This window comes from Colobus angolensis, unplaced genomic scaffold (genome assembly GCF_000951035.1).
Source record: "Colobus angolensis palliatus isolate OR3802 unplaced genomic scaffold, Cang.pa_1.0 Scaffold255, whole genome shotgun sequence".
Lineage (NCBI taxonomy): Eukaryota > Metazoa > Chordata > Mammalia > Primates > Cercopithecidae > Colobus > Colobus angolensis.
In genome coordinates this window covers 2,743,515-2,754,764 of record NW_012115766.1, presented here as the reverse complement: position 1 = coordinate 2,754,764, position 11,250 = coordinate 2,743,515, and the positions used below count along the sequence as shown (strand labels likewise).

At 43.8% G+C, this 11,250-nt stretch overlaps 1 protein-coding gene across 5 annotated transcripts in view; it reads right to left on the bottom strand.

Moving 5' to 3' along the window:
- Nucleotides 1-3,598, bottom strand: part of HSPH1 (heat shock 105kDa/110kDa protein 1) — a 27,654-nt gene extending 24,056 nt beyond the window's left edge. For 2 of the 5 annotated variants that reach the window (XM_011946914.1, XM_011946918.1), the window contains exons 1-2: nt 3,192-3,598; nt 27-84 (exon numbers count right to left, since the gene is read on the bottom strand). In XM_011946914.1, the coding sequence (XP_011802304.1) occupies nt 27-84; nt 3,192-3,304 (171 nt within the window). In that variant the 5' untranslated portion in view covers nt 3,305-3,598. Of the gene's footprint in view, nt 1-26; nt 85-2,689 lie in introns of all 5 variants that reach the window. The other 3 variants (XM_011946915.1, XM_011946917.1, XM_011946916.1) reach the window with 2 other exon arrangements.
- Nucleotides 3,599-11,250: the final 7,652 nt, after the last annotated feature.

Here is an 11,250-nt window from a genome sequence, read left to right as displayed (position 1 = left end):
GATCCGAATTCTTTCAAGGAACATACCTGATTTTTGGCTGCAACTCCAATTGTTCTATTTTTTGATCCAAATGATATGACTGACCTAGAAAAAAATATATTTCAAAAATGTTAAAAAGCATAAATGTTGATATTTTAAACTGACAAGAGAAAAATTCTAATATAAATGTCCTAACCATGAGGGGGTAGGGAACAAGCATAGCACAATTTTAAGGTCTATAGCTTTCATCAGATACTCAAAGGGGGCTTCCACTTAACTGCTGCTCTGAGAATCCAACCTAGGTGGCAGTTCTACCACCCCAAAAATGTCTGCTCATGGCTCAGGAATCCTCCAGGTTCCCAGTTATTATGAACCGAACATTAACTTTGAAAATGTTTTAAATACGTAAACGGTATTATTAACTTGACCCTACACACATGACTAACAAAAAATAGGATGTGACTCTACCTTTCAGTCACCGACACTGTACAAATCTAAATGTCATTGTCATACCGACTTTTGTTCTGATATACCAGCTGCTTCTTTAGGAATCAAAAGTTTTTATGCAAACGCAAACAAATGAACCCAAGTTACACCTCTGAAGTTTAAAGAGCACAGAGGTTGCCATCTGGCAGATTCTACCGGAGAAAGAAAAAAATGATGCACAAGTGCATCGCAAAACAATATAAATGTCGAGCAAAAGGAGTAACTAATCAGTTACATCAAATCTGCTTTGAAGAGATGGAAAGTGACTTGTAACCGTGAGACAACCTTCTCAGCCACCATGGAAATGCCACTGCACAGCAACCAGAGCAGAGACAAGCTCAAAAGTCTTGTGAGGAGACAGTAAGTGAATTAGGTTTTCGATTAAAGGAGTTATCTAATTCTGGATTACTAATTCAAATATAATCTAATTTTGGGTGAGTTACTCCTACCTGCTTAGGTAGGAGTAACGGTAAATGAGATGAGGAAAACGGGAAAATACTGAGGGCATTAAGTACCACCCTACAGTTTAAATTTGCTGTAATAGAAACATCCTCGAACTATATTATCTGAGCAAGTGTTAAAAAGAACAGCATCCTAAATGCCAGAGAAGAGATTGAAGCAGAAGCTAGACAAGAAACCGTCCAAAATCACGAGCATCATTGTAAGTCCAGAATAACTATAGACTTGCAGAATGGATCTACTCATTTTCCTACGGGAGAATCAAATTAATTGTTCTAAATAGCAATTAGTAGCTGATGCAATAGTGTCAACCATAGTTACAGTTTAACAAACATATTAAGGGCAACTCCAATATTGCCCTCGGTTCACATTTTTCAGGACCACACTTTTTGTCTTTGGTTTCATACAGTAGTCACTGTACAGCACAATTTTTTTTTTCCTACTCTCCTCTGAAAAGCTTTTTCTTTTATTGGATCAACCAGAACAAAGTATAAACTGCACCTAAGCATGTAAGCCTGAAATACTCTTCTCTTTCTTACCGAACTCCAATCTAAAAACCTTAACACAACCAAAAAACAAACTTATATCTGCAGCGGTAGACGTGCAGGTTGCTCAAAACAGTCTTCCTAACATTACTAACATTGCCAAATATTTTTGCCTCAGATTTTCCACTCAACTTTCATAAACGTTCTCAGCACCCAAATAATTGTATTAGCCCAGTCATTCTGCCTTTGGATTCAATGTTTTCACTTTGCACTTTTCATCCTGGGCTTGGGACATTTGAAAAAAATTACCAGGTACAGTAATTGCCTTGAGATGGAAGCATTTGTTTTCATCAGTGCACATGCAGATATGTTTGTATATATTCTTGTACGAAAATATCCCTTCACGAAACTTGCTTTTTAAATTGTTGCCCTTGGCCCACCCTAGGCTCCTACAGAATATTTAGTTCAGTGACGACATCCATTCTCTTGTGGCGTTCTAGCCCAGAAGTATACAATTTTTATTCTCTTTTACATAAACTGTGCAAAATTAATTTTAAAAATACGGTTTACAATTCCTTATGAAAGGCAAAGAGCAAAAACGAGGACGTTTACATATTTCGACAATGATCCCAGGCATTAAGGCCAACAATGTTAGCAACGTAGAGACTGGGTAAAAAGAGGTGGGCTAATCTTTCACAGAACTGCTTCCATGGTCGCTAACAACAGTTCGCCTGCTCACTGGACAAGCAGCGACATAAGCTCTGGAAGCTTCCAATTCATTTCGAGATTCACAATGCGGAAGAAAAAGCCCGGCAGCCCAGCTCCGCGGTGCGCAAAGATATGCGCGGAGGGAGGAGAACAAGCTGGAGGCGGCTCAGCCAGCTCAGAGAGGCTGGGTGGGGATATGGGGGCGGCCGCGAAAGGTGCAGGCTGCAGCCTGCCAAGACAAGGGAGTGAAGTCGCGGGCTTTGCCGCAGCCCGACCCCCAGGAGATTTTGAAATCCCCCAGTAGGAAGCCCGCACAAAGTGACGACCCGGTGTCTCGACTCTGGGACTCCTCTCGCCCCCGTGAATCTCTGAGACAATCCCTTCTCCAATTCGTGGTGCCAAGCCCCCCATCCCTCATCTGGTCGGGTCGCTGGTCCCTAGTTCCACAGAGGGATGCGCCGCTGCCCAAACGCCTCCGTTTGCCGCGGTGATCGGTATAGCCAACCAGCTTGGGGTCCCCACACTAAGGGCCCAGAACCTCCTCCCATCCACCCTCGCAGGCTCCTACTTACGGGGTGCACCGATCGCTGAACTCATTGGCGATGGTCTCGATGCCCCCGGCCCGGGCCACCGCGATGTAGCAGCTCTGCGAGCCCACGTCCAACCCCACCACCGACATGGCCGGCTCGCGATCCGCCTCCGCCTCGGGTCTGGGTCAGCGTCCTCCGGGCGCCTGCCTGCTTCTCCTGCCGCCGCTTTCTGCCCGGCCGCGTTCGGCTCCGGCCCGCGGGGTCTGGCCGCTCCTCTGATACTCAGAAGGACACACGGACAGTAGGCCTGTCAGGCGCCTCCTACTCCCGGATGACAGCGGCGGCTGGCAGACGAGAAACCCCGGGAGAAAGCCGGGCTCAGTCTCCGTGGGTCGCTCCGCACCTCCGGTTGCCTGCCTCAGTCTGCCGCAGCTCGCACACCGTTGCCGGGGCTGAACTACCGACCCAAAAGGGGAGGTCCCACTTCCTCAGCCTTATGTATCGCACTGATCAGAACTTTCCAGAATCTGCGGCATTTACTCACCGGCGCCTCCACCGGCCCCTCCACGTGCCACTTCCGCTTCCTTCTTCTCGAGCCTTCTGGAAAGATTCTACCCAATGGGCGGCCGGTCCCCCGAGAACGGCCGCCGTTGCCATGGCAGCGACAGGGCCGCTCCCGTGCCATTGGCTCAAGCCTGCCTCCGCCTACTCCAGCCCTAGCCGGAGGCATTTTGCTGCCCTAATAAAACAGGCAACGAAGAATGACTCCAAAATTCGGAATAATCACAGTTTGCTACTGGGAGGTGGTACCCGACCCTTAACTCTAAAGGGAAGCTGAACGGGCAGAGAGAGACCCCATTTTTGGAGAGACCCCAGACACCAGGATGGTGGGGAGGCCGGCCAGCTGTCCGGAGAGCATGTTGGGAATCGTAGTCCGGCCGGGAGAAGTGTACGCCTTGCATTCAGGGATGTGTAGTCCTTGCCGCAGTGCTTGCTGGGACCCGGCTTTGTCTTCTGGGACTCGCGGGAGAGGCTGGGCTGGGTTCTGTCTGGCGCCTTTGCGCGGGTTCCCTGGCAATAAGCGTCATTTTGTTCGTTTGTTTTGTATTCACTTCTATTATTGTCTGGATTACCCGGACAACTGGTGCGTTACGACTTAGGAGAAGGAACACCAGTTTAAACAGCTTATGATAAAAGCAAAGCGGTTGTGTTAAGTGTTCTTGTATTCTTCAGCCAGCAGGATGATCTTTTGTGGAGTAAAATGTCAGGGTTTTTTTTTTTTTTTTTAAGAAAGCGATTTTTAGTTGTGACGTCATTTGGCAGGCTGTTCACAGTATCACTTTCTGCTTATTTTTAATACGTCTGATTTAAGCCGACGCTGTTCTACCCTGCCACTCCTAGTCATAAATTGGTGCTGTGTGTAAGTTTTGCTTCTTGTTTGATGTGAAGCGGTTTCCCTTTCTTTCCCTCAAAAGCGATGTCCCCGTTAACGTTTGTTCAGTGAAGAGACAGGGTAAGAAAAGGTGGAACTGTGTTGCTGATAACTATCAGGTCTTTTATACCCTTTTGTGTCTTTCTAAGTTTGCTTCTGATCCCTGAGTTTGCCTTATGTCAGGCACGTGGAAGTATAAGCACAGTTCAAGTGTGTTGGGTAAGCGTGTAATTGAATAAGGAGTTGTAACCTAAAGTTAGAAAAATCTAACTCATAAAGAGTGAGAATTCTTCCTTGTCCATCAAAACAAGTAGGTTAAGTCAGAGGCAGGTTTACAAAGGCCCAGGTTTATGTTACATGTAAATTGTATGTGCTTTTGCTAGTTTTCCTGCCACTTAGGGTGGCTTACTTAACATACTTCAGTTAACTCACCTTTAAAATGGGAGCAATAACAATTATCACAGGGTTGTGTTCTTAAATTTGGACATACAGTTAGCTGTAACTGTAAGTTATTTTTGTTTTGCATCCCAAAAACTTGGTTTCTGTCCCCACCCCCCACCCACCAACTTTTTCTTACGTATCAAAACTTTGTGATAAAATCCATGGAGACATAGCAGTTTTGAAGAGAAAGAACCTTTGAGATTATTTGGTCTGCTTCCCACATTTTAACTGCTGTACGAAGAGGAGACATGAACAGTTCTCAGTCTTTGGAGCCAGACAGATTTGGGTCAGGTTCAAATCCTTGGCACTATACTAAGATGTTTTATATAAAGTACAGCTTGTAAGGGCACGAGGCCTCCTGGAGTCAGACTTCATGGGCTTGAATCCTGGCTATTCTTATTTGTGAGCTGTGTGACCTTGCGATAATTACTAAGCCTTTCTATATTCCACCTCATAGTGTTTATGTAATGATGGAAACTGTATATAAAGCACTAAACAGATATCATTAATAATATTAGCTATGTACTGTCTGTAATCTTTGTCAAATTCCTCTTTGCCCTGTGTTTCTTCGACGACTGTAAAATGGAACTAATACCTATTTTTGCTAGGATTTTGGAAGGATTCAATATAAATAAAACATAGGGTATGGTGGTATCTAATAAATTGTAGTAATAGAAGTAATATCATTCAGTGAAAATACAAACTTTAATCTCGTACTGCTGTGGATGCGTTGTATAGTCATGTTGTAGCCCCTTTAATCGATTCACCTTAATTATTTAGCACAACAGGTAAGTGATAAGAGGTTGTAAAATCTACCATATTTATTATCTAATTGAAATTCTTAGCTGGGCCAGGCATGATGGCTCACATCTGTAATCCCAACACTTTGGGAGGCTGAGGCAGGAGGATCCCTTGAGCCCAGGAGTTATAGGCTGCAGTGAACTATGATCACTCCACTGTAGCCTGGGCAACAGAGCAAGAGCCCCTCTCTAAAAATAAAAAATAATAATCATTCCTAGCTAGGTGCAGTGGCTCCTGCCTCTAGTACCAGTCACGTGGGAGGCTGAGGCATGTGGGTTGCTTCAGTCCAAGAGTTGAAGTCCTGCCCACGCAATATAGCAAGACTACTATAAAAAAAAGGTGGCTGGGTGCGGTGGCTCACGCCTGTAATCCCAGCACTTTGGGAGGCTGAGGCAGGTGGATCCTGAGGTCAGGAGATCAAGACCATCCTGGCTAAGATAGTGAAACCCCGTCTCTACTAAAAAAATACAAAAAATTTAGCTGGGCGTGGTGGTGGACGCCTGTAGTCCCAGCTACTCTGGAGGCTGAGGTAGGAGAATGGCGTGAACCCGGGAGTTGGAGCTTGCAGTGAGCCGAGATTGTGCCACTCTACTCCAGCCTGGGTGACAGAGCAAGACTCCATCTCAAAATAAATAAATAAATTAATTAATTCACTTTTATCACTTTATTTTATTTATATGTTTACTTTATATATTTTTATTACACATAGAATTTATCACACTTTCTGTTGTAATGTCAAAAATTTTTAAATGAGACTTGGACCAAATAATGACAATCCCTACAAATCCTTGTTATGTAATTATGAATCCAATTAGGTTTCATTCCATATTTGTTTTAGGGAATACCAAAGATGTCAAAAGTGGAAGCAGAAACAGACTGCTTCCAAAGAACAATAAGACAAAAATGCAACATTAAGCCCAAACAAAAATGCCATTCAAAGAGATAATATGCAGTAAATATAAAAAACTATGCCAGGCTTCCTTAAAAGGAGGAAGAGATGGGCAAAGGAGGGGATATGCAGATAGAGTAATATACATGAAAGGGCATATGACCTTGAATTTCTGGTATCAACCAGTATGGCGGTCTTCTCTATAACCAGCATAATTCAAGGGGCTGGAGGGTTACAGAAGTAGTATGAAACTTGTTCTAAATCAAGATGTGTTTTGTCGCTTCTCTACAATGCTAGGGCATCGTGAATACTCAGTTATCTGAAATCTCGTCCGTTTGAACCGTTTTCCGTATTTGCTTACCACAAGATTTTTGTTTTCTTCTTATATATTAACCTGAAAATTTATCCTTTAAACCTTAATTGGTTCTGCTAAAACCTATTTTGGCCTTATTTTAAGTTATATTAGAATGATCATCTAAAAATAGAAATGCATGGGGAAATAATGCAGGGAGCAGAGCCTTATAAAACGGTACACCTAGAAGTAAGGTAGGTATGTTTTATCTGCTAGGACATGGAAAAGGATATGGAAAAGATATGTAAAATGTTGTTTCTTTTAATCCAAAAAGGATCATCATATTTTGTAATAAATGTGGCAGACAAAAACTCAATGTGTAGGAAAATGTTCATGTCTGTCCCCTAAACTAACTGTGAGCCACTTTCCCATTGGAACACCGTGCTCAGGCACACTGGCCCCCTACCCCACATAAACACAAGGTGTTCCTTTATTCCCCTGACTAGAAAATTATTCCTCAGGCTCCTGAAGAAAATTATTCTTCAAGGCTCTATTGAAATCTTCACCACCTGTAGAGAAGGTTTCTGAATGCCCACCCAGTAGGCACATTACCCTTCCCCAAAGTATACCCAGTTTTTTTTCAGTTAAGGAGAAGCTGGTGCCAGCCCAAGCGCCCAGGGTGGTCACGGTTTGGCTTAGGCCAGTCAGCACATCCTGTTCCCCCTGGCCACAGTCATTGGTTCAGGGATGGTTAGGTGACCTAGGCAGCCCAGTCAGGGTAACTCTCAGGACTGTGGTTTAGAATGCCTGGATACCGGGGTATTTCTCTGCTCCTTTTCACCCCTTTCCTTCTACTCCCTCCATCTTCTTCCTCCAGGTGCTGTTGTGTGAGGTGATGAGGCCCAGAACCATTACAACAACCTTACTATCATCCTGAAAAGGAAATGACACATGGAGGTGGATAGAACTAAGAAAATTAAGTTGGAGCCTAGGGCTAGGTCAGTCTTGAGAACGCCACTCTACCTCTAGATTTAAGTTATGCCAGCCATACATTTTCTCACCACTTAAGACAACTTGAATTGGGGTTTCTGTTACTTGCTACCCAAAGCAAGTAACCTCAGGAAGGTCTTTCATGACCATATTACCTAAAGCACATCCTGGTTCACTCTCTATTGTCATCCACTGATTTCCTTCACAACATGTGCCACACTCTATACTACAACATATAGCTGCAGTGATCTTGGTGTGTGTGGGGGGTGGAGGGTGGGTGGGTGTGTGACTTCCTTCTCTGAGTTGTCTGACTCGGGGGGCAGTGACTGTTGTTCTTCTTTATAGTGCATTATAGATGCTCACTCAATATTTGTTGAATAGTTGAATGAAAAACAAACTTATTGGGAAAAGCTTTTCTCTAATGCAGAGTTTCTCGGCCTTGGCACCGTTGACATTTTTTGCTGGATAGTCGTCATGTGGGCTGTCCTGCGCCTTGAATAATTAACTGCATCCATGGCCACATCCCCCTAGATGCCAGCAGCAGTGTCCTGTTCTTCCTCTTGCCCCCGCCCCCCACCTCAACCCGGCCCAATTGCAACAACCAAAAATGTCTCCAGACATTGCCGAATGTCACCAATGAACAAAATTGTCCCTGGTTAAGAGCTGTAGCTTTGATGTAAGCCTAACACAAAAAAGGGCAGAGTTTCAGAATGTGTTTGAAAGAAAATAGAGCACTATCTGATTTCTGAGCCACAAAGGCTAAGAGATAGGAGAACAGTAACCCAGATCTGAATGAGTCAGACAACAACCTGTATTAGATTACAAGAGGAGGGACACATCTCTCATTTGGCTACAAGACGTGGACATGCCTGCTGTTGTACAAATGCGCACTGCCTGTTCCAAAAAGGTAATCTTGAACTGTGGTTGGAAGTATTTTTGTGATTATCAATTATTTCCTTCAGAAAGGTACATATAATTCACTGTTTTCCTTTGCCTTGGGTTTTTTTTGTTTGTTTGTTTCCTGAGACAGGCTTGTTCTGTCACCCAGGCTGGAGTGCAATGGTGCAATCTCAGCTCACTGCAACCTCTGCCTCCCGGGTTCAAGCGATTCTCCTGCCTCAGCCTCCTGAATAACTGGGATTACAGGCACCTGCCACGGCACCTGGCTAATTTTTGTATTTTTAGTAGAAATGGGGGTTTTACCCTACATAATATTCTGATTTTCCACCCTGAAAACTAAATTTATATACCAGAAATAGATTCCTCTTTTCTTCTTTCCTTTGTTTCTTCAGGCGCTTGTGAAAAGCAGAAAAGGAAGAGTTAGTATCCTGTGTCTTTTCTATTCCAAATTATGATGAGGTCAATTCAAAGTCCTTGTACATAAAGATGCGTCATTTCAGTACAGACTCTTAGGGTTTGCTGTGTTGAAAAAAAAAGCACCTTTATTTTGGTGGGAAAATAACTAAAAATTGTTGGTGTATTTTTCTGTGGGTCAAAGAGATTCTGAAACCAGGATGTGTCTGAGCTCTTGAGGCATATTTTTACAGATGCCCTCATTGGGTAGCTCGTTAAGCTGTTGGAACCAAGGGTGCATTCAGTTCCCCTAAACTAATTAATAATCCACTAGGGAGGGTGGGAGTGGCAGAATGAAAAACATTTTGGGTACCTGTTTTTATTGAGCAAGTCAGACTGTTCTTACCTCATTTGTACCAAGTGAAATGAAATTCCTCCTTCCAGATACTTCAGAAGAACTGACCCTCTGATTGCAAAGTTACATCTTGGCAAGGATATATATAACCACTTGTCTAGTGGTGGATGACTAGAATAATGTGGAAAGGAGAGACATAACTCAAAGCCATACAAATTAAAGTTGCTTTTTTTGATTCCTTGACATCAATGGGAAAACAGCAAAAAGGGCATTTCTTGCCTATTCTGAACGATGAGGCACTCATTATTCTACATGCCATTCAGCTGCTTTCCACACCAGCAAACATGAGCTTAAAACACGTTGAGAGGAAGAAGCAAAGCATTGGATAAGGTATTTATAACTGAGACTTCCTAGAAAAAAAAACTTCAGTTACTCTTAGAAAGCATGCCACCACGCCTGGCTAGTTTTTTGTATTCTTAGTAGAGATGGGGTTTCACCGTGTTAGCCAGGCTGGTCTCAATCTCCTGACCTTGTGATCCACCCGCCTCGGCCTCCCAAAGTAGTGATTTACAGGCATGAGCCACCATGCCCAGCCTTCTGCCAAGGTTCTTAAGCCATACATGCATGTTCTCTTCCTATCTGATTACTTTTTGACCTGCCGTGGCTAAGAGGCCTAACCAGCAAGTGGGAGCTGGGCCTTCTTACATCACCAGCTGCAAGTAAGTGAAAAAAGTGTCCGTCCCTGTCTGCTAGAACAAACAACAAACCATTCCTCCTTTTCCCTACCTGGGACCTGCACTGGCCTTTCTGGGCTTTCCAATGGGGAGGACAACTCATTAGGAGGAGGAAATCCACTCTAGACTATCGCCTTTGGTGGCAGAGATGAATAAAAAAGGTTTTGCTTCTCCTCTGGAGTAATGGAAGCTCGACCCTTACTACTGTGACCCATGGCCTGTCCTTGAGGATCACATTTGTCTTTGAATAGACCCAGAACTCTTCCCTGGGGGCAGGGTACCATTGTCTGTTGTTGTGTGTAAGGAGATGTGAGGGTGCTTGGCAGGGATGGTGAGTGGGGACTATAACATTGAGGAACCCTGGGCTGTTCCCAAAGTGAGGCAGGAGAATAGAGTCTGGAGGCAGGGAACCTAAGGCAGATTTAGGCTGACTTCCTAGAACTAAATCAAAAGGAAAACCCCAACTTTGCAAGCCTCTCTCTCCTTTTCCTGCATGGCAGACAGAAAATTGAAAGTACCTCTCATTGGTTGCTTTCCACAACCAATCAGATATTTGCATAGGAATGCAACTTTGTAACTTTGCTTCAGCCTCTGACTGTGGACCACTAGTTCATTTGCATGCGGTGTACACCATGGCCAATGGGAAACCACTAGAATGGATTTAAGCTCCAGAAAATTCTGGAACTGGGGCCTTGAGCCCCTATGCAAAGGCCCACTCCCACCATGTGGAGTGTACTTTTATTTTCAATAGATCTCTGTTTTGGTGCTTCATTCTTTCCTTGTTTTGTTTGTGCATTTTGTCCAATTCTTTGTTCAAGATTTCAAAAACCTAGACACCCTCCGCCAGTAACAAAAGGAAGAATCCAAGGACCTTATTGGCTTTTTTGAATAAGGTCCTTGGATTCTTATTAATATGGAGCAGTAGGTCTCCATTATATTAATTAGGATAAAATAAAACCAACATGGCCAAACCTTTATGCTTTTAAATGTCCTTATAGATTACATAATGAAAATACCTATTGGCCTTTGACTTGAAATGTTTTATTCTAGTAAGTCATCTTCGCACTTTCCTCATACAGAGTGATCTGGATGAACTCCTAATGTGGCAGCCCTTTGCTTTGTGCTGGTGATGCCATGATGAACAGCCCACGTTCCTGCCTTCAGGAAACTTAAAGGGAGCCAACTCTCAGAACTGCAGCAATGTTAAGGGCCTGGGCAGCTGTACTGTGCATTTGGTATTATAGTAATAGTAAAAAGACAACCCTCTAAAGACTGTGTCTGGAGTCAGGCAGAGCTGGGTGTTAATCCTGGCATCTGCAACCTCTCTTGGGCAAACTGCCTAACTACTCTAAAATCTTACTGGTAAGATGTGATAA